This window comes from Miniopterus natalensis, chromosome 13 (genome assembly GCF_054644295.1).
Source record: "Miniopterus natalensis isolate mMinNat1 chromosome 13, mMinNat1.hap1, whole genome shotgun sequence".
Classification (NCBI taxonomy): domain Eukaryota; kingdom Metazoa; phylum Chordata; class Mammalia; order Chiroptera; family Miniopteridae; genus Miniopterus; species Miniopterus natalensis.
Genome location: NC_142093.1, coordinates 38,058,059 through 38,076,381, shown reverse-complemented (window position 1 = coordinate 38,076,381; position 18,323 = coordinate 38,058,059). Strand labels below are relative to the sequence as shown.

At 40.8% G+C, this 18,323-nt stretch overlaps 1 protein-coding gene across 1 annotated transcript in view; it reads right to left on the bottom strand.

The window, feature by feature from the left end:
• ANTXR1 (ANTXR cell adhesion molecule 1) overlaps positions 1–18,323 on the bottom strand; it is a 196,480-nt gene that overhangs the window by 105,858 nt on the left and 72,299 nt on the right. The window contains exon 10 of the mRNA XM_087823606.1: positions 13,810–13,908. Coding sequence (XP_087679732.1) covers positions 13,810–13,908 — 99 coding nt within the window. The remainder of the gene's footprint in view (positions 1–13,809; positions 13,909–18,323) is intronic.

Here is an 18,323-nt window from a genome sequence, read left to right as displayed (position 1 = left end):
CCTTCCAGGTGCAAAACGGAGGCTCAGCGAGGCAGCAGTGACCCACGGTGGCACAGCGAGTCAGAGGCAAAGCAGGGCCGGAACTGAGTTCTCCACCACTTTTTCCTCCTCAAAGCCCCTCCGTCCCAGGAAAGGCTTGTATTAGAGAATAAACTGAAATCGGGACAGGCGTGGCTGACTAGAACCTACACTGATTTTCTTTTGGCCATGGCTTATCCTACTGTACATGTACTAGTAATACCTGGGTGTGCGGATTGCTGCCCACGGAGCCTGCTCAGAGCCACAGAGCAGCCACAGAGCAGCCACAGAGCAGCCACAGCAGGCCTCATGACTCCTGGCTGCATTCCGTGGGAAGAGCTGGGTCACCCCGAGGAGGGCCTCCAGGTCAGTGCACTGCAGTGACATGCCGGGGACACTCCAGGACCTGGCATGCCCCTGTGCTGTGTTAGTGCCCAGGCTCACTTCCTGGGCTTTCTCTGCACAGCTCCTGTCCCTTCCCTCTGTCCCAACCAGAAAGGAGGGAAAGGATGAGATTGGCCTAGTCAAGTAGACATTTCTCTTTCTCTCTCCTTTCATTTTCCTTTCCTGCCTGGGAGTCCAAATATTTCTGGAGCAAAGCAGAGGAAAGCCTGGCTGGGAGGGCTGAGGACTTTGCCGAGCCTGCAGGAGGGGCCTGACACAGCCTTCCATCAGTTTATCAGCTTCCGAGGCTGTGGGCCTGCTCTGGGGAGCTGGCATTTTCTGCTCGGAGAGGAATTGTTTAGTTTGGAGCCTGTTTTCACTTTACCACAAAAATGAGTGACTTTTTTCCCCTTCTCTCTAAACAAAGGAGGACCATTTGGTTTCCATAACTCAAATCATCTGACTCCTTCCTGGAAAGTCCACTTGGGAAGCAGGGCACAAAGCCTTCCTCCTGGGCTCGGCCACATTTGGTTCAGGTGCCAGGCCAACCTCGCTGCCACCTTTGTGGAGCTGTGATGTGTATGGGGCCATGATCCACTCTGAAGATGACTGAGGCCCGGGGTCCTCTGTCCACCAGGCAGCAGCCATTTCGTGGCGTGTAGCACTGAGTGGGGGCAGGGCCAACAAGGACCAGGATCTAGCACCAGCACGTGGCTTGTTTGCAACCGCAGAAAATTAGGGAGGGGCAGGAGTTGGAAACCAGAAGTTAGGGGAATTTTTAGATGATGTGTAAATATAAATTTGTTTGTCTTTTACGAAAAAAATTTAAAATTCAGTGCATACCCATGACAGGTTAATCTGATGCATTTGTCTACAAGAGTCTGATAATCAAACAAACTTGATTTAAATACGGATTTGGGGAACAATGAATGTCATTATGCCAAACTGCAAAACACGCCAAGCTTGAGAGCTGGGCATCCCTGAGATGAGTGCAGAAAGCACAGCATGGGGCAGGGTAGCCTTCGGGGTCAAGCAGATCCAGGTTCAAATCCCTGGTCTTCTTTACCAGTGGGTGACTGGGGACAAGTTGCTCATCTGTAAACGGTGATGATGACATCATTGCACAGGGTTGTGTGGGGAGTAAATAAGAGTGCATGAAAGTATACACCGCGTTACTTGGCACTTAATAAATATTCAGTTAATATTATTCAACATTATCACATGAGCATCCACACCTTTAGAATAGTCTATGTGAATGTGTGCTTTAAAATCAGAGGAACTAAAGATTGAAATTTCCCAAATCTCTGATTGCTTAGTTAATTGTTTTATCAAACTAACATCTTTTTAGGCATTATAAATTCCTAGGAAATAAAAAGTTTTAGTGAATGTTTATGTGTACATATATATGTTTACACACACATATATATACACACATATACACATACATCTGTATCCACACATTATGTCTATATTTCTATATCTAATTTATATCTATATCATCATCTATATCAGTGATTTTCAACCAGGGTGTTGCAAGAATTTTTAAAATATACAATACTTGACTATTCAGTCAGGGGCACTGACCTCTTTTCCCTTAGACTGTCAAATAAAAAAATGACAACAGCCAACACAACAATAGTCATCTGATGTGCATGAATCAAAATTATACCGATTTTTCTGTCAGATCAGTAAAAATATATTTTTTGGTGTGCCACAGAATTTTAGTAATTAGTGTATGTGTGCCCTGAGATGAACAAGGTTGAAAATCGCTGATCTATAGCTATACCGATTTTGTCTAACACTATATACCCATGGTATCACTTGACATTATTGTTTTTTTATTATTTACAATTTGGGAAACTCAGGCTCTGAGAGGTTAGGTAATTGAGTCAGTAGTAAATGTCAGAGCTGGAATTCAAACCCAGGTTTTGTTGAGACAACTTGCCCAAGGTCAACCCAACTAGTTTTTCTACAGATGTAATTTAAACCAGTTAGCATTTAATATTGTCACAGTCGCACAGCTTGTTTTATGATGTAGCCTGAAGCACCCTAAAGCTGAGTCTATTTACACCTGACCACTTTGGAGGCAAATGGCCAAGACTCCCCAAGGTTAAAGTGGGATAAGAGTAGGAAGCATGTTTCCTATGAGAGGGGACCAGGGTTGAAAAACTCTGTGATGAGGTTCAGGCCCTGATCTACTATAATGAACCCATGTTCCAGAGCCATACAGCCAAATGTGTACATTCCAGGGTTTGGACCTTGGATCAATGCAATTCTTTTCAGACTGGTAAAGAACTTCCCAAAATTCTTCACTGCATTTGGTGACTGTCTAATGGATTTGGGATAAAACCAGGATTAAAATTCATTAGCCAATTCAAACACCAATCACAGTGAATCCTTTTATAGGGCTGATTAAATAATTCAAATACTTTTCAGGTCTTGGCAATCTTTTCTTGATATAAATATTTATTTCTAACCAAAAGGAAAAGAAAAATAACCCTTAGTTTTATCTGGGGATGCTTGCTGAAAGTCTCCAAAAGCTGATGTAAGCTCCAAAGTAGAGTTTACATTCCTACTGTGAACAAAATAGTGGAGGCGAGGGACTAAATGAGCTCACCCTGCTCTTTCTCCCAATCTCCCCTGGGTGGAGGGAGCATTTTTATGGCATCCCTGAGCCAAGTATAACTGTTCAGCACCAAATTATCAGCTAGTTTGGGAATGTGTCTCTGAATGAGAACAGAAAGGCTAGAGTTAGGCTGGATGTTTCTACCCTTTCACTGCCTTCAAAAGTAGCCAGCTTTAAAAATAAGTTAGGCTTTTCAAATATTGTGCAAAAACCTGAAATAAAATCACATTCCTCAGGACTCCAGGTTGGTGAATTTCAAAGCATCTAGGTTGAGCTTTCTGGAACCCCAAACAGAAAAAAGGTTGTAGATTTCCCCACTGGGGCTCCTGCAATGACAGTTCACAAACTTGGGAGTTCTGCAAAGCTAAAAGAGATCCATTGCTTAGAGTAGAAAGAAACTAACATTTATTGGACATGTACTATGTTTCAGGCCCTGGGCTGGAAGGTTTTTATAGGTGGTGAGATAATAAGCCTATGGATTTTTTTTGTTAGAAGACATTAAACTCTCCATCAGGGGACAAAGCAGAAATTATGGAAGTGGAGAGAGTAGCTTCTACTTGGAAAGGCTGAACAGTGGTTCTGAGTTTGGAGCAATGAGAACCAAGAGTCAAAATAGAATAGGGAGAGATGGTAGTGAAGTGCAGGTGGGTGGGGCCAAGTTGGGAACAGTCCTTAGAACATAAAATATCCATTGTAGTGTCCTCTCCTGCCCAGCCGAAGCCAGAAGGATGCCTATAACGTGGCAGAACCAAGCTGGCCACCATCCTTTCCCTCAGATATGACCCATACCTACCTACCCCTTTCCTGGCCTGGAGTTGTTGCAAGATTTCATTAGAAGCCCTCACTGTCTAGTGACTATGAGATTAGGCAATGAGCTTGGCCAACAGGTTCCAGGTAAGTTCCCTGGCTTATACCTAACTATTTCACCAGTTCCTATTTGTTATAGGTACCACGGACACATCTTTTGGTTTCCCTTCCTGTTCTCTAGGGCAGGTTGGAGAAAGATGAGGATTAATGGGCATATTAGGAGCCTGCGCTCTGGTGTCCCATCACAGCTCTGCCACCCACTGGCTACGTAGCCCTGTCCGTAACCCAGAGTTCTCACCTATAAGATGGGAACAATACTAATTTCATAGGTGGTTATATATTTTAATGAGATGATGTGATTAAATGCTCAATACTTCATAAGCACTTGACATATGTCAACTGTTATTAGTAAAGTAGGACACTTCTGGGCCCACTGTCTGAGGCACCTGTAAAACACAAGATGTGAATGTGTGTGCAAACTGAGTAGGTCTTGCAGCTTATCAACTGTGTTGTGTTAGGGCTATATGGTGTAGGTGTGATAAGAAGAAAATCCTCTACCCAGAAAGGATCTGTGGACATGTACATAGTGTAATGGTTCTCCAACAGGGGTGATTTTGTTCTTCAGGGGACAGTTGACGATGTCTGGGACATTTTTGGTTGTCAAACTGGGGGAGGAGTATTATTGGCATTTAGTAAGTAGAGACCAGGGATAGTGTTAAATACCCTTCAATGCACAGGGCATCCCTCTACCCTCACCAAAGAATTTTCTGGCCAAAAATGTTGAGAGTGCCAAGGTTAGAAATCCTGGTATGACTACCACGGCTTTATATCTTTCTTTGGCCCCTTGTAGAGAGTCCTACAGATATTATGGGTGGTTCACAGCCCCCACGGTACTGGTAGAATGCTCAGGAAAGTTCAGAGGTGTTATAGGATGATGGGTAGAGGAGGTAGAGAGCATAACAGTTCAAGGGCCACTGGAAGCCACCTGGTTGGAGTAAGGAAGAGAGAGTTCCTTGGTAAATTCCTCCATGCAGGTTTCGATGGGTCCAGGTTTGCCTAGATAGGTGGCACAGCACCAGGGCCACTCTGCACGGTGGGGCTTTATAACTGAAATGGGGTGCTCCAGAAGTGGGGCTTAGATTGCTGCTGAGGTTCTGAGCTGCTGTGGGTGGGAAGGTTATAGAGTCAGAACACCTTACCTATAAATAGCAATATAGGACTTAGCTGAATGCAGTCTTAGAAGAAAATGAAGTGGGTTATCTGGGTCGCTGTGTACATGAGGATCAAGATTACATGGTGGACCCAGGAGAGAAAGTATAAGGTGAGGGACCATGAGTCTATTCCCAACGGAGCTAAGGGACAGGAGGCAGCAGCCCTGCCAGTCTCTGGATTGTCTTTTTGGGGTTACATATTTCCCAGTTCCACACAAGGTTGTGATCCTCACAGTTACGGGCATACCAGCTTTTAGAATTGGTCTTCAGTCCAGCTAATCTGGTTTCTTACAGTTACTGTTATTTTTATTAATTATAAAAGTAATACATGTTTAGTGTGAGAAGTTGAGAAATACAGAGAGGTATACAAAAAGAAACAAAATCCTTGGCAGTCCTAATTTCCAGTGATAAATGTTGTTAATGTTTTGGGGTACACTATTCAGATTTTTTCCATGCATATTGTTTTTTTACATAATTGGAATCATATTACACAAAATGTGATGGCATTTGGCATTCATCTCTATCTGAAGTTAACAGGGGCAGTTTTAGGTGTTGCATGGAAACGACATGAAGATAATGGGGCTCAGGGCTCTTGCAAAACACTTTATCCTTTCAATAAATCTACACCAAAAATTCTTGACTGTTGACATTTATAAAACTTACAAATTATCTTCTAAGCAAAACATCAACCTTTAAAAATTTTCTAAGCTTGAAGTCCGAATAAGTGGTGCACTCAAGACAGCTGCAATTGACTAAGGATAAATATACTTTTTAAAGCTTTGTTTTTCCTTGGTTGAAGACAATTCGGGATTCATGCACAAGGTATGTGTCTCCTGACACACAAGCTCTTGCAGCTGTGCACAATTAGGTTTGGAAGAGTTTTACCTTGGAACTGGGATTGAGGAGCAAGTCTACAAAGATGGCCAAAGCCTTCCACACAATCATGGCCATGAACTAGGCAAATACTGGCTGCTCTTAAAGAACACAAACCTACACAGAAACTAAGAAGAGGGGTGAGATGGAGGCTCCATGTACACACTGGAGTATCAGTGGATGTCACTAAGCTGCTGCTGTATGCACATTAGGGGCCAGAGCTGAATTGCACAGACGAGAAAGCCACAGGTAACACTCTTTGTCTTCCATTCCCTCAGCAGTACTCAACTTTTCTTCTAAATGAATGTTGAGCAAATATTTAAAGAATGTCAGTTATAAGGGGGCATGGATTATTAACCTGCCTGCGCTGGCGTTTCCACAAGTTTGGCCCATCTCTGTGTTAATTACTTTCTCCTTCATCATCCTATTGAAGTGATAAAGCACTATTACGTGAGGAAGGGAACAGTCCCTGCAAGTCCAGCTGTGTGGTGCAGAAGTAGAGGGGGTGCAGCTTTCCCTATCAGGACAGCAGGGCTGGGCGAAAATAAGTTTCAGGGAAGTTCATAAGCAAATCTCTCCCCCAACCATGCCTCAAACAAGCACACTGCTTGCCAGAGTCCACATGCAGCTTACAGTGTTCGCTTGGAGGCAACTGCACACTTGATAGAGCAAGGGCGACACCAAGGGTGACTGTCGGCCAGGGACTGCTGTTGCAAACTTTGAACTGTGTAAACTCACCCCCTGGAAGAAGTTTTTTGCCCCCAAATGAAAATCTTCCCCACCTAATTATCTCTGGTGGCAACTCCTTTTTAAAATCCCTACTCCTTCCCAGATTACTGGGGCTTTTGTCTGACCAAACAAAACTACAATACATTTCCACTTATCTATATTTTTGTCTGGGCCTGAAGAATGGGAACATGCACTAACGCAATCTCATCAGGGGCCACTTCAGAAATGAATGGGCAAAGCCCGAGCTCCCTCTGAAAGCAGGAGCAAGGGGAAACACCACCAGATGCACGAGAAGCTCCTGACGTTCAAGGAAGAGGGGCCACACCGAAGAGGAGCCGGCCTGAGAGCACACAGTCAGCTGCATACACTGACACAAAGTCAGCGTGGGCTGGGGCTCTTCCTTCCCTGGTCCAGGGCCTTTTCCTTGAATCTGGGTTTAAGTCTTGACTCTAATATGCTCTGTGACCTTGGGCAAATAGCTAAATCTTTGTGAGCTGAGGTTTCTGTCTGCAAAACAAGGGGGGCTGGTGAGGGACCAGTGCTCAGAGTTACATGGATATTCAGAGTCAGAGGACCTAAGGATCTATGGGGATCTGTGTTTTGGAAGCAATGTTGAGAAGAGGTCAAACCCCTCAGGAGTAGGCTGCCTGGGGTCCAAATGGCTTCTACCTTCTGCCATCTGGGTGACCTTGGGCACTTCATCTCTCTGACTTTCAATTCCCTTGTCAGCAAAATGGGGATACGACGAACTCCTTCACTGGGCTGCTGCAAGGATGGAACGAGGTAGGTGGGGGAGGGCACAGGGCAGGTGCTCCTCAGTGGCTGCTCTCACTGGGATGAAGCTCCCTGGTGACTCTGCTGTGCCGCCCAATTAAGAACCACGAGGCGAGATGCTATGTTGCATCTCTTCATTCTGAGTTGCACAAAGTGACATCCCATCATCTTCATACAACATCAGACTCCCAGGTATGCATCTAAATTGCACTAAGTACCCTTGGCCAACAGATGCAACACTCTAACCAGTGAGGCAGGAAACAACAGGCTTTTGTTTGGGAAGTTTTGTGCTCTCTTTCCCTCTCCCTCCCTCCCCATCTGCCACCATAGGTGCAGGTCAACACTCTCCTTAGGGTGCCCACAGCACCCCGGGGGGACCAGATGTTTTCTAAGATAAAGTATAGTTTCTGGATAATTGGACAGATTTTTAAAAACAAGCACACTGGGACTTCTACATTCCAGCGAGTGTTGTCTCTCTTTCTCCTGGGAAGCTGACCCGCTCTTTGGAACTCCTAGAATTGCCTTCATGATTAATGTTCAGTTTGAAAAACTCTGTTCAAAGAGGGCAAAGTTTTATCCTTTGGAGAGTGAACAGAAAGTAAACCAGAGCCATGTCTAGTGAATAATGTTGGAGATCAAGCTGGGAAATAACATTTTTTGCATCAAAAAAAAAAAAAAAAAGAAGTGTGTCTATAAATCCGGGAATCTGATTTCTCACATGGCTTATAAATGGAATTTTAGTGAGTTTGTTAAAAACAAATTTCTTTTGTTTATGGCCATACCTCATACATCTCCACACAACACCAGGGTAGTCTAGCATGTTTTTTATTATTGCATTAGTAAAAAAGTCAAATTTTAAAAATTTACTGTTCATTAAAATGGATCATTTCTCAGCTCATACCCCAGTGTCTCCTTTTTAGTATTCTAATCTCTCTGTAAATGGATTTCCAATTGAAAGTGGATCTTTTCTTGGCACAAAACACTGAATACTGGAGTAGGAAAAGTGCAGCCAGAATAAATAAAGTTCGTGTGAAGATTTCCAAGATATTTTTTTGGCCAGGAGTGAGTTCAGCCTGGTCATTGGAGAGCCAACCAAATGCTAACTTAAGATGTGTGCTAGGCTTAAAAAATTAACAAAAATTTTAAAATTAAATTTTAAATAATGGTTGTACTTTTTTTCTTATTACACAAGGACCGGTGATTGTAGAAAGTTTAGAAAATACAGATAGAAAGAAGAAAGTAAAAATTAAGAGTGGTCTCATTCAGAAGTAACTACTGTTAACATTTCAACGGATGTCTTTTAGTCTCGTGCATCCGATACTCTTTGTAACTTATTTTTAACACACAAAGCTACATCATTAACATTTCCCCACATCAGTAATTCTTCTTTCCCACAACATTATTTAATTGTTTAGGAGTAAAGTGTAATTTATATAACAAATTATCTATTGTTAAACATTTGTTGTTACCCTTTAGATGTTTTGGCTCTTCCTCCCCTCCCCTCCCCTCCCCTCCCCTCCCCTCCCCTCCCCTCCCCTCCCCTCCCCTCCCCTCCCCTCCCCTCCCCTCCCCTCCCCTCCCCTCCCCTCCCCTCCCCTCCCCTCCCCTCCCCTCCCCTCCCCTCCCCTCCCCTCCCCTCCCCTCTTTTGCTCTGCTCCTCTTTTGCTATCATTAGCAATATTACGATGAACATCTTGTAGCCAAGTCTTTGTAAACATTCCCAATCATTTCCTTTTGACGAAGTTGAAATTGAAATTCTGGGTCCAAAATGTATAAAAGCAATTGATTCATTTTAAGAATTGACTTACAAAAGACTTAGTGGTCTCTCACTAATGATGAATAAAAACACTGACTTCCCTTTATCTTTGCCTATATGGGGGGTTGTATTTCTGTTAATCTTTGTTAGTTTGATAGATTATTTCAATTTGACTTTCCTTGGTTATAGTAGCATTTTTCATATGCTTATTGACCATTGTTTTTCTTGTAAATTTCCTTTTCATATCTTTTACCCATTAATGTGGTCACTCCCCCCCCCCCCCCGCCCCCCGCCCCCCGCCCGCTGATTTTTAAGAGCTGCCTGTGTGTATGAAGGTTATTGGCTCTTTGTTTGTTACATGTTTTATAAATAATTTTGCCAGTGTTCTGCTTCTCTTTAGATTTTGCAAGGAGTGTAAGAGGAAAATTAAAAAAATATGTACTCAAACTTTCAAATTTTTCTTTTATGGCATCTCCCTTCAGTGTTATGCTTAAAAAGTCTTTCTCCACTGGTAAATTATGTAAATATTTTTGTTTCCATCTAGAATTTTTATAGTTTCATGTTCACATTTAAATTCTTCATCTGGAATTTGTTTAGATTTAAGGTGTGAGATAAAAATGAACTTAATTGTTTTTCCAAGTGGTTAGCCAATTGTCTCAACACCATTTTTTGAATAATATACTCTTTCCCCTCAGCTAGAAAGGTTACTTTATTTTATACTAAACTAACTTAAGTGTTTGGCTTTGTTTATGGACTTTGCTTTTCCTGTTCCAATGCTCAGTTTGCCTTTTGTGGCATCAGCCATCCATTGTTTCAATTACTTTGTATACATCTTAAAATTGGCTAGGGCAAGTTTCCACATTTTTTCTTGGCTATTCTTATATGTTTACTCTTCCATATAAACTTTAGAATTATACTGTTAACTTAAAAAGTCCCATTAGATTGTATTAAAAGTAAATATTAACTTGAAGACAACTGTTTCTTTATGATACTTAGTTGCTGTTCCATTTAATAATAGTGATCATGATAATAATAAATTAATAGCAGCAGTCAACATTGATCCACAGTTTGTTGTGTGCCAGATCCTGTTCGCTTCCCACGTTAAACCTCAAAACAATCCATGATAGGGGTGCTATTATTGTCATATTATTTTACGGATAGAGAAATTCAGGCATGAGGATGTTCAGTAACATGCCATGGTGACACAACTTTAAGAGAGAGCTAGGATTCTTTTCCTGGGTGGTTTGGTTCCAGTCCCTGTACTCATGTCTGGTAATTTTTGCCATAAGCATCTTTACTGTAGATATCTTTTGCTGCAAACGTGAATTGACCTATGGCAATTTCACTGGAAAAGATAAAATAATAAAAAATAAAAAAGGGAAATTTAAAAAGATAGACTGAAAAATAAAAAATTAATAACAAACTTAAAAAGACTTTACTGTGAAAAACAAAACTACATTGTTCACAATATTATACATTTTTGTTTGTTGTTTTGTCTTCTTGCTCGGCATAGCATTTTTCTGTTTTTGTCCCAATTTCTTACTTCTTTTAAAGAGATATGAGCTTCCAAATAAATAATTGATTATTAATGCTCTTGAAGACTGTGAGTTAGTAGCTGCTTCTCTTATATTTGCTATAGCTTGGCAAACTTTTGATTCTGATGGGTGGAAGAGATGATTGTGTTCACCTAAGGATTTGAAAACTGATATGTGATCATTTTCTAGAATAGTGTGCAATCTGGCTTCATAGTTGTTGTTATTGTCCAGTATTTTAAGACCATTATGTCTACTTGTCACTGGATAGACCATTATGAGGGCTAATATTTAGACATAACATAAAAATGGGTATAACTGCACAAGAACTCCGCCAATGGACAAATGAAACTGACAACTAGCTTAAACACATTAAGTTTGCCAAAGGTACAGCAAACTGTCAACCAGTTGTTTTATCCTTTACAGAAAAATTGCCCTAGTGCCAATTAGTGTTCAGCAAATATGTTTGCAGTGAAATGCTTGTGGTAAAAATGTTTATGACAAAGATGTTTATGGCTAAAATACCTGGACCCATATCAGATACTGGCCGTCTGTCCCTTAAAGTCCGGTAAAACTTGGGTGAAAAAAATCTGGGTCTGGTGCTTTGGGTGGGGAGGGAGGGGTAGGATTTCTTCGTATCTCTCTTCCAGTTCATGCATTTCATCTTCATCTGTGTCTAATCACACTGCTTAATTCATCTATTAAGTTGTATTTCAGAGAATAAACTTTTTCAGTTCTAGAATTTACACTATGTTCTTCTGAAAATCTGCCTTTGTTTAATGTTCTGCCCCTTTGGTATGTTTTATCTCTTTATACACTTTAAATGTGTTTATTATACATTCTCTTTCAAATTGTTCTCTGTTCCCCTTTTCTTGCTTCTCCTCTTGTTTCTTTCGTCCATCTTTATATTGTTTGCCATTTGGTACTGTGAGCCCATCTTTGGAGGGGGTTGTTGACTGCAGGAATGCTGTAGGTTGGGCTGGACGTCCACTGCCTCTGCCAGGGCCACAGATCAGGATGGTCATGGACACATTTTGGGTGGTATAATATCTTACCTTTATTCTTCTGCCTTGATTCATGAACAGCTTTTCCAGTCCTCATTTACTGTGTGGTGCAGTCCTTTGTAGCTTAATTTCTGCAGGGCATTCTGTTCTTGCCCACTGCTTTGCACAAACTGGTGTCCTGTATTTGCATCAGTATAAGGATCATGACCTGCAGACCTGCAGGCCTGGAGTCCACAGAGCTTAGCTTTCTGCTTAGATTATGCATTCCCTATTTGCTTCCTGTACCTAAGGGTTTCCTCCTCATTCCTTTGAACAAAGTCACATGTTACAACTTTTAAAACCATATTTTACCTAGAATTTCTGGACCTATTATATCAACCACATGTCCAGAAATTGTTTTGGATTTCTAAGTGGTTGATTCATTGATGTTATTTTTAAGAAAAGGCAAAGAAAGTGGGTGTTAACCTATGTTTTTTATTTTCTGGTTATACTTATCATCTAAGAATATATTTAAATAATTTTTAATTTTTGGCATTAATATGTTGGCATTTTACTTGTGTCTTAGTATAATAAATGTTTAAGGATGTTCATAGCCATTTAAAAAGGTATATGTATCTTTCATTTTTTATTCAAAGACTCACAAAATCATGTTAATACCTCTCACTATAAATATTCATTTTCAATTTGTTCTTTTATGTTTAACAGTTTTGCTTCATATAATCTGCTACTGTATTATTTGTTGAAGACTCTGAGGCCTGTATTATGTTTGTGCAGGCTAGAGAGCCACAACAGCCTTACCTTCATTATTAGGCTTTTAATTAGTCTTTTTCTAATTAATAACAACACTTATATTTTCTTGTTGTTATAAAACATAATGCAGCATTTAGGAAAAAAATCTTGAGAGAGGAAATATATACTATAAAAATGAAAGAACTCTGTAGGGGGCGCACACTCAACTTTCACACTGGGACTACTCAGGGATATTTCAAAATGTTTTCGAATAGCAAATACTTTTTGGAGACGTGAGAGTCTTTCCAAGTATTAAGAAAGCTAACCAAATGTTTCAAATGTTTGGAATTACTCCAAGGCCAGGAATTCCAGATGTTTGTAAGGAAGCCATTGCATATCTCTGTTTAAATACTCAAGTGGGTTTTAAGATGGCAAGGAGGGGAAAAAAGGCATACCCTTCAATTCTTCCTCTGTAAAAGCAGGGTATTACCTACTCCATAAGGCTATCAGGGGGGCAAAACTAGGGGTAAGGGGCAGGTCAATAAATGTGTGTGTCCTCCTGGTCCTCTGTTCTCTTTCTATCTCCCAGGGCTGTTGTGGCAAAAAGATGTGAAGCATTTAAAAGCACATAGCACTGTAGAAAATGCAGTATATTATTACTGTTCATCACTGCAGATAATGAATCAATAACTTTCTGTATGATGGATGCCAGATGCAAATAATAACCAGGCTTCTTGGACATCTGTCCTCCCGCAGTCAGTCTTCCCCTTGGCTCCTGGACAGCTGCACGAATCACACATGTCTTTAAATTAAGAACTTTCTTGCTACAAATGTCTTGTGAAAGTGCCAAGGTTATGATAATTCATCTTTTGCATGAAATGCACTTAGTTTTACTTTCATATTCCTGTATTTCATGTCAGATATTCACTATGATGAGTTTCTTGGCAACTCCAAGCAAGAATCATCCAGGCTCAGAAGAATTCCAGCATCTACACATGCAAGCCTTACAGTGTGGCTTTTGGTTCATTCCGAACGAATAAGTTTAGACCATCTATTTTTCACTCCTGTGCTTGAGAGTCCCCAATACTTCGTTACGGAAAAGTCAAGCTTTATACCCCCTCACCAGTCAGCACTGGCGCTGCCGCCGGGGAGGGGGTAACTCAGTACACATGCTGGCGGACTGGGAAACGAGGGCCCTGCTGCCTTTCCCGAGGGGAGCCGGCGTGTGGCAGGGGCTCGCTCTGTGCTCGCTGCGGGAAGACCCTTCCTTGCACGGTTGCCCGGGGGTGGCCCTGCTGGAGGATGGGGCTGGGCATTCCCTTCCCTGAGCAGGCTGAAGGAACCCACAAACTCCGCAAGGACTTACTGAGGGTGACCGACTCGTTGATCTTGAAGCTGCAAAGGACCCTGTCCACGTTGCGAGCGTGCCGAAAGCCATTCCCTCTCACGACTACTTGAAATGATTCTGAAATGAAGAGTAACGACACGACACGTTATTTGACTGCAGGTCATTAACCTTGGATGTCCCATCTTCTCTGATTTAGGGTGTTTGTCAGCTATTTCACCAGGCTTAAAATATTTGAAAGTTAGTTCCGGTCAGAAACCCAGTGACCATGTGAGTGCCTTTTGTCACTTACTAAGAGTCCACAAGGAAGACTTCTTACTTTGAATTCCCTTCTTGCCTTTGCTCTTGCTGTTCCTTCTCCCTGGAATGCTTTCCGCCCTGTCTCTGTCATTTAAATGTTACCCACCTCTCAAGTCACCGAAATTTTAAAAACTGTGATCTCTGCAGCCTGAGGGCCACAGGGGAAGGAAGGACTCTCTGTTTCTTCTATCAACTCAACTGCTCTTGTGTCTCTTTTACATGTTGGATGCCCTTGAAAGGATTTCTCAGGTGCCTAACATGTCATGGCATTGGCATTCCCAGTCTGTCCTGAACAGTGATTACATACTATCTGGTGTTATTCTTTTGTCTTTTCTTCCACAACTAGAAATACATTCCTTTAAGTCGAGAATTATTTGATACTGCTTTGGCCCCCCTGCTCTGCAGGGCACACAGTACTCATACCTTGTGTAATGTAGTGGTAATTGAAGTTAGCAAAATATCAGAGTCTTGTTTATCCATGACCAGTTGTCAAGGGTTACCTGTTTGAATTACAGGTGATCCCTTACTGTAGTTAGTACTCACTTCTCTCTGAATAGAATGGAGAATACATATCACAGGTCTCTAGCCTTGCATATTAATTTCATGTTGGCATAATGCATGTTGAGTCAATTCATGGTAATAAAATCCTTATGAAGTAGAAATAATGATAGTTTAAAAATAGTCCTACCAAGGGGGCAAAAAAACTCCAGCCCTTGTTAATTAATTAGCAAAATGTTTAGGAATTTTGCTTAAGTTTGATGGTAGCTAATAGTCAATGTTCCACTTTCTTTTACTTTTGTCATCCTACTGTGTATAAAAATTGGGGCTTGGGATAATGCTGCATGGCATATTAAAAAAGAAATCAACTAAAATTCATAGGAAAAAATGCAATCTTTGTGAAAGTGGATCTTAAACTGTAAATTGCTATCCAAGTAGAAATTTTTGTTGGAGGAAGAATGCAATTAGAAGACTAGCATATGGGACTGTTCCAAACTTTAATAAATGTCATGAGTGTATGTCACTTTAATTCCCAGGAAACTAACTGAGAGGTCTTGTTTGCCAAGAGAATAATAACTGATGTTAATTGCTCCCTCATTTGGTGCCAGGCCCTGTGCTCAGCGCTGTATGTGTCTGATGTCATTTAAACCTCCCCACAGCCCAAGGAGGTGAAAATGAGAAAACGGAGGTTCGTGAGGTTAAGTCATCTGTCCAACATCATACAGCTAGTAGCTGTCAGAATCAGAGCTGGAATCGGGGTCTGTCAGGCATCAAACGCCATGTCCTCAGAGCTCGGCCACTGTGTTCTTTACCACAATGCTAAAATGGATCCTCATTGTCTTGTGACATATGACTAATCTAAGAGATTGATGTTGTGATTTTTTTTAAAGCTTATTTTATTTTTATTTTAAGCAGGCTTGCCCATTTTGCAGAAAAGTGGAGCTGGCCTGGATGGACAGCAAGAAACCGAAACTGAAGCAAAAGAACCCAGAGGCACTGCATGTGCCACAAAGAGAACAATGAGAACAGAATGCTTTTTACAAGTATAATGAACCATAACAAGGAACTTGAGATTCTGACATTTTAAAGAACTTGCCCAAGGTCAAGAAATTAGTAAGCAGCAAAACTGGGACTTGTATCCAAGTGTTCACTGCCTTAGTTTAAAACTGTATTAATTAAGGTCATGGGCATATGGTCTTTCAGGACCATAAGTCCTATGAATATTAAGTATTTATATATCATATTAATGCATATACACAATTGCTAAGTTTAGAAGGATCTGTGACATGATACCACTGGTTCAACAACATCGTGGAAGAACACTTTGTATCTTATTTACTCAAATTAAACCTATAGAAGCCTCTTTCTGGTTTTAGTTTGAATGCTAGGCTTCCAAAAATCTGCCACTGAACGCTTTTGTTGATTCAAGATGTTTTCTGTCTCATTTCTGTGCCTACTTCTGGTTTCCTCCAAGATCAGCGGAGAAGAAGACGACCCTGGAAATGCAGGCTGCGTGCCGAGGTCTCTTCTCTAACAACATCACATGTTCTAGCATTACCGGCTCGGCTGCTGAGTCCTCTATAAAAGAGGCTGCCCGCGCCTCTGGTTGGCCCGGCCTCCCGGTGTTTAGGAAGAAAGACAGCAGGAACCCATGACGTGGCAATGGTGGAAACCCAACAATTTAACCCCCGAGGCCTGAGAGGAAGGTGGAGGAGGTAATGCTCTGGAAACACAGGGGAGGCGAGCTCCCACCCTGCGGGGTGCAGTTGCTGTGCTAGTGCGCACATGTGGTTTGCAGAAGAGCCCAAACATCTGACTCAGCAGCCCGACTAGAATGTCAGCTCATCACACACACAAGTTATGTAACAAAACCCTGTCAAGTGAATGCGCCAGCAAGTGAGAACCAGGACATAGCGATTTAACTCCCCTTATCCACAAAGCCCCAAACCTACCCTTCGAAATATGCTCAGCTAAGTGTTCTTAGGCAATTTGCACATTGGGTTAAAGCTTTTAAGAGGTGTCTAGGGATTATAGGGCTTTAGGAAGGAATTTCTACTTGAAAACCATATTTAATCTAATCTTTTAAGACACATATTTTTAAAGGTATCTTTAAGACATATGTTCATTATGATTCTCTTGTCACTCGTATTCTCAATTATAATTTTAGCTTCCTGATGGTAGAGGCCGTCATCTCTATTTCTTCAGAAGCTTTGACTGTATCTAACTCAGGGCTGAGTCAGTCTCAATATAAGCTTATTGAATGAATAAATAAATGACATCTTGGTTTAGAAAGGGAATAAAGGGGAAGGACAAGGTGGCCATTTATTCAGGTACCAGTTGGGTTTAATCCTGTTTGTTTTCTGAGGATTAATAAGGTCAATGAATGAAATGATGTTTAGCATCATTAGTCCTTAGGGAAATGCAAATCAAAACCACAACCAGATATCCCTCTACCCTCACTAGAATGGCTACAATATGAGGGACAGATAATAAGTGTTGGTGAAGAAATTGGAGCCCTCCTACACTGCTGGTGGGAATGTAACATGGTGTATGTGCTTTGTAAAATAGTTCGGTAGCTCCTGAAAAAAATTAAACACAGAGTTACCTTATGACCCAGAAATTACACCCCTATGTATACATCTGACAGAACTGAAAATGTAGGTCTACACAAAAGCTTGTACATGTATGTTCACATTCTTCATAATAGCCCAAAATGTCCATCAGCTGACGACTATGTTATTCTTAGAAGGGAATATTATTTACCCATGAAGTTCTAACACATGCTAAGACATGGACAAACCTTGAAAACATTATGCTAAATGAAAGAAGCCAGATACAAAAGGCCATATATTATATTCTTCCACTTATATGAAAAGTCCAGATTAGCAAACCAATAGAGACAGAAAATGGGTTGGCTGTTGCCAGGGCTGGAGGAAGGGGGAAATAAGGAGTGACTACTTTGGGTTTCTTTTTGGATGATGAAAATATTCTGGAATTAGACAGTGGTTATGGCTGTATACCTTTGTCAATATATTAAAACCACTGAATTTACTTTTTACAGGGGTGAATTTTATGGCATGTGAATTTTAGCACAATTTAAAAAAGAAAAAATTAAGGTTAATGACTTATTCCACTCTGTTCCTTTCTTTTGTATCTTATTTTTTTGAAATGTGGAACACATAATTTTGAAATGACTTTAATAAAGACTGAAAATGAGATACCTCTATAGTCTCCATTTTCTCTGGTTTTCTAAGACTTCCCTGGAAAACTATTAGTGATATTTCATCTTGTGAGTTTGCATTTGCTCTCCTATTAGATGCTTAATGTAACATCTACAATATAATACAGTGACTAATGTATGTTAAGTGCTTTCTGATGCTTAAATTATTCTAGAATTTTAAAATTGTATAGCTATTTATTTCTTTATAACAGCTTTAATGAGGTATAACTGACATACAATCTTGCATATAAAGTATATAACTTAATAAATTTTGACATATGTATATAATCATGGGACAATACCACAATTGAAACAGTAACCACAACCATCACCCTCAAAAGTTTCCAGGTGCCCTTTGCAATCTCTGCCTCTGTTCTTCCCCACCGCCACTTCCAAGCAACCAGCGATTGGCTCTCTATTATACATGTTTGCATTTTCTAGAATTTTATGTAAATGAACTCATACAGTAAGTAATTTTTTGTATAACTTTTTTTACTCAGCATAATTACTTTAAGAC